The 17,131-nt window shown below is 36.6% G+C and overlaps 2 protein-coding genes across 3 annotated transcripts; both read left to right on the plus strand.

Annotated features, from left to right (window-relative positions):
- Positions 1-535: 535 nt before the first annotated feature.
- On the plus strand, positions 536-7,628 carry LOC122350539 (cytosolic sulfotransferase 3-like). Of its 2 annotated transcripts, none has more exons than XM_043247101.1 (8): positions 536-771; positions 2,398-2,536; positions 3,320-3,448; positions 5,690-5,790; positions 6,266-6,392; positions 6,554-6,651; positions 6,734-6,908; positions 6,995-7,628. In XM_043247101.1, the coding sequence occupies exons 1-8, from the start codon at positions 748-750 to the stop codon at positions 7,105-7,107; spliced, it is 906 nt and encodes a 301-aa protein (XP_043103036.1). In that variant the 5' UTR covers positions 536-747; the 3' UTR covers positions 7,108-7,628. The 2 variants fall into 2 exon arrangements, with proteins under 2 accessions (XP_043103036.1, XP_043103038.1); XM_043247103.1 differs by lacking the exon at positions 536-771 and adding an exon at positions 2,625-3,219.
- A 4,384-nt stretch (positions 7,629-12,012) lies between these two features.
- On the plus strand, positions 12,013-16,563 carry LOC122350362 (cytosolic sulfotransferase 3). The gene is made up of 8 exons (XM_043246765.1): positions 12,013-12,269; positions 12,466-12,604; positions 13,233-13,361; positions 14,462-14,562; positions 14,990-15,116; positions 15,343-15,440; positions 15,513-15,687; positions 15,823-16,563. Exons 1-8 carry the CDS (start codon positions 12,246-12,248, stop codon positions 15,933-15,935), a joined length of 906 nt encoding a protein of 301 aa, XP_043102700.1. The 5' UTR covers positions 12,013-12,245; the 3' UTR covers positions 15,936-16,563.
- The last annotated feature ends 568 nt before the right edge of the window (positions 16,564-17,131 follow it).

The following is a 17,131-nucleotide window of genomic DNA, read 5'->3' on the forward strand; positions in this document are numbered from 1 at the left end:
GATCAGTGGATGGAGCCGGGGGCACATTTTTGAGAACTTGACTTCTGGCCCCCAACTGGCTTAGCATGCTGTTACTGGCTTAGCATGCTAGGGAATGCACAAAAAAGCAATCTACGGGGTAGCCGCTGACTAAGACCTGGACTAGTCCAGATGTGTCATGAGTCTGTTCTAAGCGAATTATCCAAATTTAATCACAACTAGAGGGCTCAGCAGTTACATTTAAATATAATAAAATCACAAAAGATTGGAGTCAGATAAAATTATGTGACGGGTCAGAATTAAAATTGGAAAAGCAAAAGATTAATAAATATAAGTGATTTTTAAAGAAGCGCAAGGAAAAGACCGAACGCACATTAACCTTCGACCAGGACCTCTGGATTCCGTTCTTCAGGAAAGGGGGGACCCTTACAGGACCACTGGGGAAAAGGGCCATTTCACTTTTTCCAAGTTTCCAAGATAAGCACACACTGTTCCTTTGACATCAACAGTAACTTCCTGTAACAACAAAAGGCTAGCTGAGGAGCCCTAGGCAGTGCCTTTTGTATTACTTTTACTGTCAGAACTTACATAACCAGTTTGAGGTTGCGTACAAAGTACATTGTGAGAGACAGACAGAGAGAAGTAGAGAGGAATAGGCACGGTTAGAGGGAAGAAGAATAAAATAAGCTACAAGCTACAAGAAACATTTGAAGAGAGAAAAAACAAGGAGCAACATAAGTGAAAAAAGATAAAGAAAACAACGGCATAATGGAAAACCTTGACTCTTTGCTAGTGAGTAAAATACATTAAATATTTTAAAGAAAAACACATTAATAAATCAAAAACAATTTCTTTCTTGCTTTGGGAAGTTGGAAAGGGAATGAACATGTTATAAATGAGATATCAGCATGCTTTTGAAAAAAAACTGCAATGTAACATAATGTAAGCAGAATATACAATTTAGAAAGTGTGAAAATTGAGCAAAATACTATTCTTATGATAGTTTTTGTGAAGTGTTTGTAATTATATATGGCACATGACATCCCTTTTGATGAGTTTTGTCATGTTGAAACGACTGTGTTTCATGACCGTGTTTCACAATGTTGAAACGACTGTGTTTTTTAAAATTATTATTTGTTTACACTAAAACATAGTACCAGGCTGTCACAATGTGGTTTAGAGAGAAGGAGCACACGACGAGAATATAGAGTTAACTATTTTATTTATGCACACATAAAGGAATAATACCTCAGGCAGGTAGGCAAACAGGCAGATAAACTAAACCACGTAAAACATAGACGAGATCGGACGAACAGAACTGAAACAACAGGACTTAAATACGTAATAAATGAGACACAGCTGAACACGATAAGACATTAACTAAAAGTAGGTCACACATGGCATACGACAAAAACAACAACACAGAGTCCATGTGTGTGAACTAGGCCTACTCAGAAACTGCAGGTAAATTAAAAAAAATATAAAAAGTGACACATTAAATTAAACATTAAACTTTATAGCTTAAAGATAAAAATAGTATTTTCTTGTTAGACTTTGAAACAGAACAGAACCTGGCCCTGTGTCTACATGTTAGTGATATCCAAAGAAATCAGGAAATGCTTTTTAGATTTTTATTTGGTAAAAAAAACCCTTAAGATTTAAAAAAGGACAATTTATCTATAATTGTTGGAGGGTTATTTACTACCAAAATAAACTACCTCACTTTTTCTGGCATTTTTACTTAAACACAGCAGACACATGTTGACTTGGTTATAGTATGTTCACAAAGATGATTAGGAATCAGGGCATCTTTATTACAGTGTTTTTAGAGTCAGTAGAAAAGACTGTAATAATGTCTCTGTAAACTGTAAGTGTTTTAAGGGGCATTCCACAGGTGCACATGAATTTTTAATTAACAATTATATGTTACAAATATGACTCAATGAACAAGAATAAAAAAATCTGAAAAACCAGTTTAAACCTGTAATTTGTCAAAAAAATGACAAAGTTATCATTGAAATACAGTATACTATAGAGTAATAAAGTAATACAAATATACAGTCAATTGAAAATGTAGTTAAATTCAATGTAGCCTTTGAGATGTTCACTTTACCTTAGATACAGTTTGTCAAGGGCAAACAGAATCAATCAATCAATCAATCATTTTTATTTATATAGCGCTTTTAACAACACAGGTTGCATCAAAGCACTGTACAGTATAAGGTAGAAGAATACAATGACAGGGATGTATAATGACGAGAGTGACCAATTTGTTATTAAATGCAGAGACGGTCTCTGTAATTACAGAAGATTAAAGCTTATTATTGCCATATATATGCCATTGCCAATGATGATTTAATCATGATTATTCAGTGCCGTTAAACCTCAACAATAAACTGACACTTTTTAATACTCTAGATGAAACCACTTAATCGGCCTGAACTGTTTGATTTTGAGGGTGTTTCTATGGTTCACTACTTCACTGACAACTGGGAAAAGGTAAAAAACTTTCAAGCAAGACCTGATGACATTCTAATTGCCACTTATCCCAAAGCAGGTGAGAGCACTAAAATGTTTTTCCAGCATGTTACCATATAACTCATACAATATGTTTTGATTAATTTATCTATTATTGTCCCCCTTAGGTAAAATTTTAATATAGTTTTTTGTGACTTCGGATTTCCATATTCCATATTTCCTCTGAGGTACAACCTATGTGATTCGCTTAGATCAGATTTAATTGAATAATTTGACAGTTAGCCTTAAGTGTAAATTGTTGTATTATGCTGATACTCACAAATATAATGCTCAGTTAACTGAAATAATAGAATGAAGTATGCAGCCTACAAATGTGTCCTCCGGAGAATGCAGCCTTCTGTTTGAGAAATTACCATACACCCAATGGCTAAACAATTCCCATAATGCACTTTGAGAGCCATGGTCCGAATGAATTCCCGCGTCTCTCCAGAAGATGGCGCCTGCAGCTGAATAATTTTACAACATACAAATATAATATTACAATATACAAATATAATATTAATAATGTTATCTTTGAATAATATTACTGTTGAAGGCAGACGGCAAGACGTCTTTCATACTTTCTTGCACCTTGACAGTGGCAATTGTTTGGCTATTTTCTTCAAAAATATCATCGAAAATAAGACTTTTACTGGTTTAGAATGACATGGGAGTAATGGATTATGAGTAACCCTTTAATACTGAACATCACTTTATGTATTTGTAAGTATCTTTTTTTCATATTTTTGGTGGTTGTTGTTTTACTAATATAGGGTTTTGCATAATACAATAATTACTACAGTCCATTTTTCATTTATTCCAGGTACCACCTGGGTGTCATATATTCTAGACCTTCTGTACTTTGGTAACGATGCTCCAGACCGCCAGACATCCGAACCTATCTATATGAGAGTGCCGTTCTTGGAGTCATGTTTTAAAATGATACCTTCAGGTCAGAGACTACAGCAATAAGAGTTTCAGAGTGTGTTTGTTGCAGCAAATGAGCCATTTTTAATGTTTTTTCATCATACCAATGTGTCAGATTATTTGATATTTGATAACTGTGTTCAAAAGTTTTATATATATTTACACACTGGCCTTTTAGGAACTTTGCTGCAACACTTTGTACTAATTGGAAACAAATGACAGATCATTTGAATGCACAATAAAGAGATTTGCAGTAGCCCATGAAAAGTAATAAAAGCCTAAATTTTAATCTCCTCTAGAAAATGCAACTGAAAAAAAACTGAGCCTATCACCGCAATTATTTGTTACTTCAGTTTTAGACTGTGATCTTAAAATACATCTAGATTTTGAATAGAGGATTAAGTGAAATAATCTATGTAGTCAAGGTCAATACATATGCCGCTATAGTTTACATTTGGGCTATGCCCTCTATTCTTTCTTTCAATTTTAAAGTTTTGAGAAATATGTTTTCAGACATGGCTAAAATTTTGAAAAACTTTAATACAATAACAGTGACAGTTTGGAGATTGCATTTACAGGAGGGTTCCGAGCAGAGTTATTTATAAATTTGTAATTACAGTGTAAGTACTTTGCATAGTATTTACAGCTCTGTTGTTTGTGTAACTACACATATGTAACAAACCACTGAATGATATGTGTAAATACAAATGTGTAACAGGATTAACAGAACGTTTTGCTATAGAAAGTGTTACACTTTATATTAAGTAAACAAATCCTATACAGGTGCTGGTCCTATAATTAGAATAGCATCAAAAAGTTTATTTCACTAATTCCATTCAAAACGTAAAACCTGTATATTATATTCATTCATTACACACAGACTGATATATTTCAAATATTAAAATAATCATCAAAATGTCTTTAATTTTGATGATTATAACTGACAACTAATGAAAACCTCAAATTTAGTATCTCAGAAAATGTTTTACTTAAGACCAATACAAAGAAAGGATTTTTAGAAAGGTTGGTCAACTGAAAAGTATGAACATGAAAAGTATGAGCATGTACAGCACACAATACTTAGTTGAGGCTTCTTTTGCCTGAATTACTGCAGCAACACTCAAAAAAAAGACCTCAAAAAACGTGGATTCTGTGCCTCTCCTTCCTCCAGACTCTGGGAACCTGATTTCCAAAGGAAATGCAAAATTTACTTTCATTCGAGAACATAACTTTGGACCACTCTGCAGCAGTCCAGTCCTTTTTGTCTTTAATCCAGACGAGAAGCTTCTGACTCCAGCTGCAGTCCACTCTTCATGAATCTCCGACATATGGGTTCTGTTTCACAATCCTCTCCAGGGTGCGGTTATCCCTATTGCTTGTACATCTTTTTTCTACCACATCTTTTCCTTCTCTTTGCCCTTTCTATTAATGTGTCAGTGGTCGTCTTTTGGACAACTGTCAAGTCAGCAGTCTTCTTGTGTAGCCTACAGAACTAGACTGAGAGACCATTTAAAGGCCTTTGCAGGTGCTTTGAGTTAATTAGCGTATTAGAGTGTGTGTCTCCAGGTGTCTTCAACCTTTTTACCTTTTCACAATATTTAAATTTTCTGAGATAATGAATTTGGGGTTTTCATTAGTTGTCAGTTATAATCATCAAAATAAAATAAGCATTTTAAATATACCTATGTGTAATGAATGAATATAACATACAAGTTTCACTTATTCAATGGGATTAGAGAAATAAATCAACTTTATGGTTATATTCTAAGTGTATGACCAGCACCTGTAATTACTCTCATGAGTTACATATCTATGCCTATACATATGTACATTTGCATTGTGGTTGGTTTCCAGAATGTTACACTTTATATTAAGTGGACAGTTCCTGAGGAGTTACCACGTACTATAAGTACATCTACTTCTATACATACTGTTGTTTAAAATGTAGTTATATTATTCCTGTTACACAAATACTTATTGAAGAGAAAAAAATATTGTTATCAATGTCCTGTTACACTTTTGTACTTTCTAAGGTTGTACATTCTGAGGGTTGTTACATGTTTGTAGTTACAGCTGTAGATTCGGTTATATACAATGGTATGTAACCACGTATAGTTACTATGTAAGTACTAGGGACACTTAATATTAATTGGGACCAACTCTATACTTATACACATATAATTTTCAAATATTTTAGTGTTCCATATAGGAACTAGGATACTTTTTTTAGAATAATTTAGAATAACATTTTGTCACTAACTTACAGGAACAGAACTGGCTGATAATCTGCTCACTTCTCCTCGCATCATTAAAACTCATTTACCTGTTCAGTTTGTGCCAAAGTCTTTCTGGGATCAAAACTCAAAGGTAAAGTAAATGGAACTTTTTTTCTCTTTTTTTTTAAACCTGTGATATTGTGAGTGTAGGTGATAATGTTAGAGTCTTCCATCACAGAATGAAAATGGTGTAAAATACAAAGTTCTGGCTTGAAACTGTAGATGGGGCAGTCCGATAGATCTAACTCAACATGACATAATGACATCAATGACAGAATATTGGTTCTGTCTATTATATTATGTGACTTACTTTAGTCAGATGTTTCATCTTGATTTAATTTAAAATATTTTTTAAATTGTTTTAAAGAATTATATTTCCTAGTGTGTTTCTTAGAGTGTTTTATTTAAGAGAAATGTTTGGCAGTTATGATTGGTATTTTTTTTTCTCTATAATAAATAATTACATACAAATAAATAAATAATTTCTTACATTTTATTTGTGGCTTTACATTTTAGCAGTGACATAACTATTTTTTCTTCATTCCTTTTCCCACCATTCATCTTAGATTGTGTATGTAGCTCGGAATGCAAAAGACAATGCAGTTTCTTATTATCATTTTGACCGAATGAACCTGGTACAGCCTGACCCAGGAGACTGGAATACCTTCTTACAGAAATTTATGGAAGGAAAGAGTAAGTAAGAGAATAGCGATAGCAATTTTATCATATTTTAGCATGGATCATATAATCTGATTAGACCTGTAGCATTTCACTTAAAAATGTAAAAATATCATGTAAAATAATTACATGAATCAATAAAGTTGCTACAGACTGATAGATCTTTTTTATCCTAGATGTGTTTGGCTCTTGGTATGACCATGTCAGTGGATGGTGGGAGAAAAAGCAGACTTTTTCAAACCTAATATACTTGTTCTATGAGGATTTGGTGGAAGTAAGTTGAGTAACATTTTATTGAGTGTAAAAGCAGTATGTTTAATCTGTCAAAAGTATATATTTTACCATGATCTTTTTAGGACACAGGACGTGAGTTGGAACATTTGTGTTCCTTCTTGGGTTTGTCAACTTCAGTTGAAGAGAGGGAGAAAATTACAAAAGGGGTTCATTTTGATGCCATGAAACAGAACAAAATGACCAACTATTCCACTCTCCCAGTCATGGACTTCAAAATCTCACCCTTCATGAGGAAAGGTTAGTAAAGTACTAAATCATCTAGTGTAGTTCTTATGAATTCTGTTCTTTTTACATGCTGTTAATTATTTATTTCATTCCAAAAGGTAAAGTTGGAGACTGGAAAAATCATTTCACTGTGATGCAAAATGAGCAGTTTGACGAGGTCTACAAACAGAAGATGAAGAACTCCACTGTCAAGTTCCGCACTGAGATCTAATACTAGGGAATTCTGAAGTACTAACTAAAAAAATTTACTTTTAAAATTAATGTCCCAATGAAATCAAAATTGTTTAAAATCAAAATTGAGTATAATGTTTTTTCCCCCTTTTAGTAGGAATATTTTAGCCATAAGGATATCTTTAAGCTGGTGTGCTCTGAAATACTTATTATAGTTATGACTATAAATGATAATTTACCACTCATTTATGTTATGTATGGTCAATAGCACATTGTAACATTGCAGCATTGCAGCAACGTATGCATATCCTATGCATTATAAACAACAGTGATGAGGAGAATCATCTGTAAGTGTGAGTGGAATGTATGTTAGTCTGAATATGAACTGGTCAATCATCCAGTCTGTTTATTTGTTTGTTTTTAAATTCTGTTAATTGGTGATCTGTATGCCCAGTGCATCTCATATTAACAGAAAACTTTAATACATTTATCGGGGGAATAACATTAGTTCAGTGTACCTTTTCTAATGAAACTGTGAAACATGCTCATTAACCGATAAAATGGTGGTCAGTGTGTTTTTCTTACATGCTTCCTAAAAGCAATGTTGTATTCTAGAAAATATAAGCAGGTGGTTGCAGGAATAAGGAAAAGTAGTTAAAGCAATAGTTCACTCAAAAATGAAAATTAAGGCATAATCTACTCACCACAAAACCATCCTGGGTGTATATGACTTTCTTCTTTTAGATGAAAGCAGTCAGAGTTTCTTAATGTAAAAAAAGTCTGAACAATCTAAGTATCTAAGTAATGTTATATATAACTGTCATAAGCCAGCTGTCCTGTTCAGTACTATTGGTGCTGTGTTAAACACTCATCAAGCTACTTGTTTAGTGACATCTGATTTTGAAACTATTGGGCCAAAAATTATTGCAATTAGTAATAGTAGCCTGGCTATTAAGCAGGTAGTCTTTTAAGCATGTAGTAGTGTAACCAGTAATCAAAAAATATCTAACCTAGATTCACCAGTTCTTGCTAATTTTAGACTCAAAACGTCCGGTTATTTCCAAACAACTGGGAAGGTTGTGTTTGGACAACTGTATTCATTTCTAAATCTACTTGGTATTTATAAAATGTTTCAGTCTGGCTTTAAAACGATTCATGGTACAGAAGCTGCATTGTTGAAGGTTTTTAATGATCTGTTTCTTGTTACTGACTCTGTGATTTTGATTTTGCTAGACCTCACAGCTGCATTTGATACTGTAGGCCATAAGATTTTGATTACATCCTTAGACCAATGTGTTGGTATTAAGGGCACTGCATTAGAATGGTTTAAATCCAATTTGACTAAAATAACTTTCTCAGTTTGGTTAGACAAGTTTGTCTCCTTGTTGGCTTCTTTAATGTGTGGGGTCCCCCAGCTTCCTATTTTGGGGCCTATTCTGTTCTCCCTGTATATACTTCTCTCCAAGGAAATCTGGTATTTCTTTTCATTGTTTTGAAGAATATACAAAAAAATGATCTGCCTTTGAAATGGAAAGACATTGTTTTTTTATTGCCCCAACTACAGAGCCTTGAGATTTAGGTGTTATCATGGGTTGTGATTAGTAGTTGAATATAGTTAAATCTTTCCTGTCTTCTAAAGACTTTCAAAGAATACTACATGTTTTTATTTCAACTCATCTGGATGATTGTAATGGCCTTTATAGGCATTAATCAGGCCTCTCTCTCCAGATTGCAGATGGTCCAGAATTTGGCTGCTCTTCTGCTGACTGGTATCAGTCTAAGCAGGAACGCCCAGACTTCCCTCTCCCCATACACTTCCTCCAGCTCTTACGGGGAACACCGAGGCGCTCCCAGGCCAGCCAAGAGACATAGTCCATTGGGAGGCGTCCAGGAGGCATCTGGCCTCTCTCAATGTGGAGGAGCAGTGGGTCTACTCCGAGCTCCTCCCGAGTGACTGAACTCCTCGCTCTATCTCTAAGGGAGCGCCCAGCCACCCTACGGAGGAAACTCATTTCGGTCGCTTGTATCCAGGATATCATCCTTTCGGTCATGAGAGTAGGAACGAACATCGACCAGTAAATCGAGAGCTTCGCCTTGCGGCTCAGCACCTTCTTCACCATGACAGACCAGTACAGTGACCGCATTACTGCAGAAGCTGCACCGATCCGTCTGTCGATCTCTCGTTCCATCCTTTCCTCACTCGTGAACAAGACCCCAAGATACTTAAACTCCTCCACCTGAGGCAGGAGCTCCCCACCAACCTGAAGGGGGCAAGCCACCCTTGTCTGACTGAGAACCATGGCCTCAGACTTAGAGGTGCTGATTCTCATCCCAGCCGCTTCACACTCAGCTGCAAACCGCTGTAGGTCTTGGCCAGATGCAGCCAACAGAACAACATCATCTGCAAAAAGCTGAGAAGCTATCCTGTGGTCACCAAACCAGATCCTCTCCAGCCCGCGGCTGTGCCTAGAAATCTTGTCCATAAAAATAATGAACAGGACCGGTGACAAAGGGCAGCCCTGTCGGAGTCCAACATGCACTGGGAACAAGTCTGACTTAATGCCGGCAATGCGAACCAAGCTCCTGCTCTGATCATACAGGGATCGGACAGCCCTTAACAATGGGCCCCTTACCCCGTATTCCCAGAGCACCCCCCACAGGACACAGCAAGGAACCCCGGTCGAATGCCTAAAAAAAATTCCCTAAAAAGAGGAACCACCACCCTGGTCTGCCAGTCCAGAGGCACTGTCCCCCGCGTTCACGCGATGCTGCAGAGGCGTGTCTGCCAAGACAGCCCCACAACATCCAGAGACCTGAGGTACTCCGTGCGGATCTCGTCCACCCCCGGTGCCTTGCCACCGAGGAGCTTCTCAACAACCTCAGTGACCTCAGACAGGGTGATGGTTGAGTCCCGCCCCCCAGCCCCCCCTGGCCTCTGCTCCCTCAATGGAAGATGCGTTGGCGGGATTAAGGAGATTCTCAAAGTATTCCTTCCACCACGCAACAATATCCCCAGTCGAGGTTAGCAGGTTCCCACCAGCACTGTATATGGTGTTGGCAGGGCCCTTTTCTGAGGCGTCAGACAGTTTGCTAGAACCTCTTTGAGGCCGTCCGATAGTCCTTTTCCATGGCCTCCCCGAACTCCTCCCAGACCCGAGTTTTTGCCTGCACAACCACCCGGGCAGCAGTCCGCTTGGCCCACTGGTACCTGTCAGCTGCTTCAGGGGTCCTCTCCTCCACTCCTGCCAACGGATCCAACTTACCACCAGGTGGTGATCAGTTCCGTGCAAGACATGTGGTCAGAGATCAGATGATACAACCACAAAGTCGATCATCGACCTCCGCCCTACGGTGTCCTGATGCCACGTGTACTGGTGGACACCTTTATGCTTGAACATGGTGTTCGTTATGGACAGACCGTGACTAGCACACAACAGAACACCAATCATGCCCCTCCAGGTGTCGCTAGCATCACCAACATGAGCGTTGAAGTCCCCCAGCAGGACGATAGAGTCCCTGGTTGGAGCACTTTCCAGCACCCCTCCCAAGGACTCCAAGAAGGCCGGGTACTCTACACTGCCATTCAGCCCGTAGGCACAAATGACAGTGAGAGTCCTCCCCCCAACCCAAAGTCGCAGGGAGGCGACCCTCTCGTCCACCGGGTTAAACTCCAACACATGGCGGCTAAGCTGGGGGGCTATGAGCAAGCCCACACCAGCCCACCGCCTCTCACTGCGGGCAACACCAGAGTAGTGAAGAGTCCAGCCCCTTTCAAGGAGATGGGTTCCAGAGCCCAAGCCGCGCATGGAGGTGAGCTGACTATCTCTAGCCAGTACCTCCCACAACAACTCAGGCTCTTTCCGCACCAGAGAAGTGATGTTCCATGTCCCTAAAACTAGATTCTGTGTCTCCCCTTATGGTCCCTCCTGCAGGTGGTGGGCCCACGGGCAAGACCCAGCCACCAGGCGCTCGCATGCCGGCCCCAGCCCCAGGCCTGGCTCCATGACGGGTCCCCGGCTGCGCCGTGCCGGGTGTCATCGCGACTCCATTATTGTTGTTGTTTTCCATAAGGGGTGATGTGAACCGCTCTTTGTCTGGCTTGTCACCTAGGACCTGTTTGCCTTGGGTGACCCTACCAGGAGCATATAGCCCCAGACCTAGTTCCTAGGGTCATTCAGGCACTCAAACCCCTCCACCATGTTAAGGTGGCGATCCTAGGAGGGGTGATTCAGATTCAGTTGTTTGTTTTTAAATCTCTTAATAATATAATAATAATAATAATAATAATAATAATACATTTTGTTTGTAATGTCTGCACTCAAAGCGCAACAACAATGCAAAAAAGGTGGGTTTTCAACAGAAGGAGCCAATGCATGCACAGCTGTATAGAGTAAAATAATAGTTTTAAACACAATTATTAATTATAACATAATAACAATATTATTGTCTTTTATATTATTTTTATGCATGTATGCATATACCTTGTCTTCATTGCAATTAATCATCTACTTTTGTTAATTAGCCCTTTTTCAGCTTGTGCCCCTGAAGAACTTACTCCATGTCACTGTTTCTAAGATTCCTACATAGTTTCAGCATAAAACACAGCATAGCTGGACCTAATCTGGAACCACTGGGGAAAAATGCCTGTTCACTTCCTGGAGTCTTAAAGAAAAACACACTGATCCTATGAGATCAGCCCTAACTTCCTGTATCAACCAAAACTGGTATTTGAGGGGCCTCTCAAGCCTTGAAAAGTGTCCTTTGTAGTACTTTTTGTAACACTTTACTGGTTGTCATAAAAATATATTTTTTTACATTTACATTTTTACTTTTATGCAAAGTTACTTTCAAAACAGAAACAAAAGCAATTTTTTCAGAGAGCAAATGTTTTTGTGTGTGAGAGAGAGAGAGAGAGAGAGAGAGAGAGAGAGAGAGAGAGAGAGAGAGAGAGAGAGAGAGAGAGAGAGAGTACGAGAAGGACTCAAATTTAATCTGTCATTATTATTGGATGAGGGAATAGAAGGAAGTCTGTCTAAACTTACATAACTGGTTGAGTTCAAAGTACGGAGAGAGAGAGGATAAGCATAGCGTGACAACTTGGAATAAAATTTGACACGGAAAGGCTGCAAGAAACATTTTAGAAGAGCAGAAATCTACTCGATTTACTGTTTCAACATAATGGAAATCCCAGACTTGTCTTCAGTGAGTAAATACATTTCTTCTTCAAAAAGTTATAATTATAGATAACATAATTATTTGGAAACACAGAAAATTAAATGATTGCCGTGTTAGACCTTATTTAAAATACTGTACTTACAGTTTAAGTTAAAAAAAATTATCCATATATTTTCTCATGATTCAGTATTTGACACTTATTGAATACTTTTCAATGCTACAGATGAAACTATCTGGTCGTCCTGAGTTGTTTGATTTTGAGGGTGTTTCTATGGTTCACTATTTCACTGACAACTGGGAAAAGGTGAAAAACTTTCAAGCAAGACCTGATGACATTCTAATCGCCACTTACCCTAAAGCAGGTGAGAGTACATGAAATGTTAAAGGCATACATTGTGACCACTAATATTCAGCTAGGGTTCAACAGTTTGGGAAAATGTTGTACATTTTATTCATCAAAGAATCCTGAAAAAGTATCACATTTCACAAAAATATTAGGCCATTACAAACACTTTCAACTATGATAACAAAAAGAGAAATAATGATGCTTATTACTTTTGAATCAGCACAGTGAAACAATGGTTTCACTAGAGAGTGGAGTAATGACTGCAAAAAAAGGAATATATTTTCTGTCAAAGGAATATATAACTTTCAGTAACTTTTTATTATTATTTATTCTTACTATACAATGACTAGGCTGACAAGTTCTTTAACACTTAATAGGAGTTTTCTTGTGTCAGAAAGCTATGTAGAAGAAAAAGGGGGAGGCATCAGGCACTGTGACAAGATGGGAGTGAATAGAGCAGAAATACTATTCAATATTATATACATTCAATAGAATAGATGTATCACACCTTGGCATATGACCAATGAATATTGGCAGTTAGGTTTTTAAGTTCTAAACGATTTGTTAACAAGTTAAGGTTCTTTTTTCAGATATTGTTATACCATTATGTCTCTAATATTTTCTACTCCCCGCTGATTTTCTAGGTACCACCTGGGTGTCATATATTCTAGACCTTCTCTACTTTGGTCACAATGCTCCAGAGCGCCAGACTTCCCAGCCTATCTATATGAGAGTGCCGTTCTTGGAGTCATGTTTTAAAGTGATTCCATCAGGTCAGAGACCACAGTATAATAAGAGTTTACTAAATTAAATCATGTATTTTCATGTATTTTGTGTGTGTTTTTTATATTGTTTTGTCATTTTATTTTTAACGGTTGACATCTGGCTATTCCACATTCCGCAGTTCTGCATAGATTTTGTGTTCCACATGTTCTCTAATTTATGAACTGTCACAGACTGATTTAAACTGTCTGCTTTGTACTCTGCAAAAGTAAAATGCCACTGTATTTCTTGCAAATCAGATCCAATTATTTGTATTTATATGCACACTGAGGTCCTCTGCTGGCTTTAATGTGCAGGTGCTGCTACATTAAATGAAAATATAAATGTTTGCAGTACTGATACATTTTTAACTGCATTAATTTGCCCTTTTTTTACATTTATTTATTTATTTAGCAATTTGCATTTAAAATCAAATTCTCTACTTGCATAACTTCCACGTTCCAGCTCAGTTGTTTCTGGTAAAAATATTAATGTACTGTATTTTTGCATTAAGCTGAACCTTAACCATTAACCTTAACCAGCTCCTGCCCTTCATTATTGGGACCAAATGTCCCCACAAGGACAGAAGATACCAGTAATTTTATTAACCTAGTGTGGAAATTGTTTAGTTCCCATAAAGAAAACATTTTATAAATCATACCAAAATTCAATATTTTATGTGAGGGGTAGGTTTAGGGGATGCAAAAAACTTCTAATGCAAAAAGATATATCTATAAAAAGTCCCCATAAGCTTAGAAACCAATGTGTATATGTACGTGTAAGTGAACCTCAACATTTGTAAACAGAAGTATTAAAGGTGATTATGTTTTTTGTTCAAGTAGTCTATTGATTCAAAAGACTTAAGTAGGAAGTATGAAGACTCAGAAAAAAGGTACAAAAGCTGTCACTGGAGTAGTACCTTTTCAAAAGAAACTAATATATATGCACCTTTTTAAGTTTACATATGTACCCCTTTAGGAGTAAATAAGTTACAAAAGTGTTTGTAGCTTTATTTCTGATATGCAAGAGTTTGTATATTAATGTAGTTTCTGTAAGATACTGTCCATTACCACGGACACTATTAATTTAGAGCCATATTCTTTACTTTCAGGGACAGAACTGTCTGATAATCTGCCCACTTCTCCTCGCCTCATCAAAACTCATTTGCCTGTTCAGCTAGTGCCCAAGTCCTTCTGGGAGCAGAACTCAAGGGTAAAGTATATGGGACGTTTTTCACTGGTGGTCACTGATGTTGTTTTTTTAACTACTGTAAGATGTCATATATAGAAGATCAAGTTTTCAGTAATTCTATGAAACATATCTATCCTAAAGGAAGTAGGCTTTTTTTAGGATGACAGGGCACAAGGTCTCACTAAATGATTTTTTTTTATCATATTATTATTATAATTAGTAAGTTGTTAAGTTTAGGTGTAGGTTAGGTTTAGGTCATGCAGAATATGCATTTTATAAGTACTAATATTCAGATTGCTCCTGCATTCCAGTTATATGTTCCCCTATCCCAATGTAACATGCAATAACAATGCTAATAAGCAAATAGCTAATATTGATAATTGGTCCCTACACTAAAATGTTACCAGTGAATTTAATGCAAATCTTGTTTCTTGTCCACTTATTTCAGGTTGTATATGTAGCACGGAATGCAAAAGACAATGCAGTTTCCTATTTTCATTTTGATCGAATGAACATGGGTGAACCTGAACCAGGAGACTGGAACACCTTCTTACAAAAATTTATAGAAGGAAAGAGTAAGTGAAATATTTAGTAATTAAGTAATTAAATTAAATTGTAACTTAGTTACGATGGGTATAAATAAATAACCATTGAATAATATAGTTACATATTTATATTACATGCAATTACATTAAGATGTTAACTACAAAATCATTAGGAAAGTAAAAATATAAAAAATATATATGTTTTCTTTAATGTGCAAAAAGAAACCACTAAAAATTGTTTTAAAATTCCCTTTAGAAGTGTTTGGTTCATGGTTTGACCATGTCAATGGATGGTGGGAGAAAAAACAGACTTATTCTAACTTACTGTACATGTTCTACGAGGATTTGGTTGAAGTAAGTATTATGTTCATAAAGTAACCTTTTAATGAAGCATTGAATGGATATATATGTTTAATGTGCATTTAGGACACTGGACGCGAGGTGGAAAATTTGTGCTCCTTCTTAGGTTTGACAACCTCAGTTGAAGAGAGGGAGAAAATAACAAAAGGGGTTCAGTTTGATGCCATGAAAGAGAACAAAATGACTAACTACTCCACTATCCCAGTCATGGACTTCAAGATCTCACCCTTCATGAGGAAAGGTTAACAACCCACTGATATAGTTTAGTCCTTCTGAATTGTTAGAAAAAAATGTTGTTAGAAAAAAAAACAAAAACAAAAAACAATAGGAGTGTAAAATAATTGTCTTTACCTTTATCATCTTTTTGTTCCAAAAGGTAAAGTTGGAGACTGGAAAAATCATTTCACTGTGGCACAAAATGAACAGTTCGATGAGGTCTACAAACAGAAGATGAAGAACACCACTGTAAAGTTCCGCACTGAGATTTAATTTATTATTTTTTTAATAGTTTCTAGTTACAGGAATTGTTTAGCTATGGGTCTTGCACCTGCAATCTGAATATTCATTAAAATTATATGTTCCCCAATCCCAATGTACCATGCAATAAATTTGAAATGCTGCATTATTAGGAAAATGTCTGCTAATAGTGGTAAATTTGTCTTATCATATTTGTGCATAATGTTGGTGAAAGGTCTTTCTTGTTTTTTTTTTTTTTTTTCAAAATCTAACTTTACACAAAAATACAATAATAATAATAATAGTGATTAGTGTCCATAGTGTAAACCTGACTGGTGCAATTCCCCAGCTTGCAGGCCAGTTCTGAGTGTTTGGATGTGGTGGATATGGTACACTACTGCATAATTTGCTGATCAGTCCAGGATCCTGGATCATCTCTTTAAAATTACACCTGATATTGTGTGATTGTTTGTTACATTATTTGAGCATCAGCTGATGAATTACCGCTGCTGTGATTAATAATGCTCCTGCTTTCCACAATTAGCGAATATCACTATGAAAACAGTACATACTATAAAGTCCAGTTTGCACAGAATGCAGAATTTTTCTGAAAAGATTGAATAAAATAATCAGTCAAAATATGGCACACCACAATACAGTACAACACAGAGAGTGCCTGGTTAAGTCAAAGTGTTTGTTTTTTGCTATAGGACTGATTATTTATTTATTTGTTTGTTTAAGAGGGAAACCTAAGCATATGTTAATGCAACTGTTAATATATAGCCTAAAATATTGGCACCCTTGGTAAATATGATCAAAGTCTGTGAAAATTAATCTAATATAATAAGAATTTAAAATAGGTGGGGGGTACTATTATAAAATAAATGTTTTTCTCTAATATACATTGTTCACATCAATACTTTTTCTCCTATAATGCCTGATGAGGTTAGAGAACACCTGACAAGAGATCAGAGACCATTCAGTCACTCTAGACCCTTTAGATTCCCAGCTCCATGTTGACACTTCTTCTCTTCAGTTCAACCCACTCATTTTCTATAGGAGTTCAGGTCAGAGGACTGAAATGATCATAGCATAAGCTTGGTTATGTGCTCAGTGACCCATTTTTGTGTTATTTTTTAGGTTTGTCTTTGATTTGATTATTTTACGGTTGGAAGATGCAAACATGGCCCATTATAAGATTTCTAACAGTGTCAGTCACTTATTTATTT

The sequence above is a fragment of the Puntigrus tetrazona genome, chromosome 8 (genome assembly GCF_018831695.1).
Source record: "Puntigrus tetrazona isolate hp1 chromosome 8, ASM1883169v1, whole genome shotgun sequence".
Taxonomy (NCBI): domain Eukaryota; kingdom Metazoa; phylum Chordata; class Actinopteri; order Cypriniformes; family Cyprinidae; genus Puntigrus; species Puntigrus tetrazona.

What these genes read in the sequence shown, in the direction of transcription:
- LOC122350539 (XM_043247101.1), top strand. Translation starts at nt 748, where the DNA reads ATGGAAAACCTTGACTCTTTGCTA. An exon ending in GAAATTTATGGAAGGAAAGA is followed by an intron (nt 6,393 to 6,553) that starts GTAAGTAAGAGA and finishes TTTTTATCCTAG; the next exon opens with ATGTGTTTGGCTCTTGGTAT. An exon ending in TCTATGAGGATTTGGTGGAA is followed by an intron (nt 6,652 to 6,733) that starts GTAAGTTGAGTA and finishes TGATCTTTTTAG; the next exon opens with GACACAGGACGTGAGTTGGA.
- LOC122350362 (XM_043246765.1), top strand. Translation starts at nt 12,246, where the DNA reads ATGGAAATCCCAGACTTGTCTTCA. An exon ending in TCTGGGAGCAGAACTCAAGG is followed by an intron (nt 14,563 to 14,989) that starts GTAAAGTATATG and finishes CACTTATTTCAG; the next exon opens with GTTGTATATGTAGCACGGAA. An exon ending in AAAATTTATAGAAGGAAAGA is followed by an intron (nt 15,117 to 15,342) that starts GTAAGTGAAATA and finishes AATTCCCTTTAG; the next exon opens with AAGTGTTTGGTTCATGGTTT.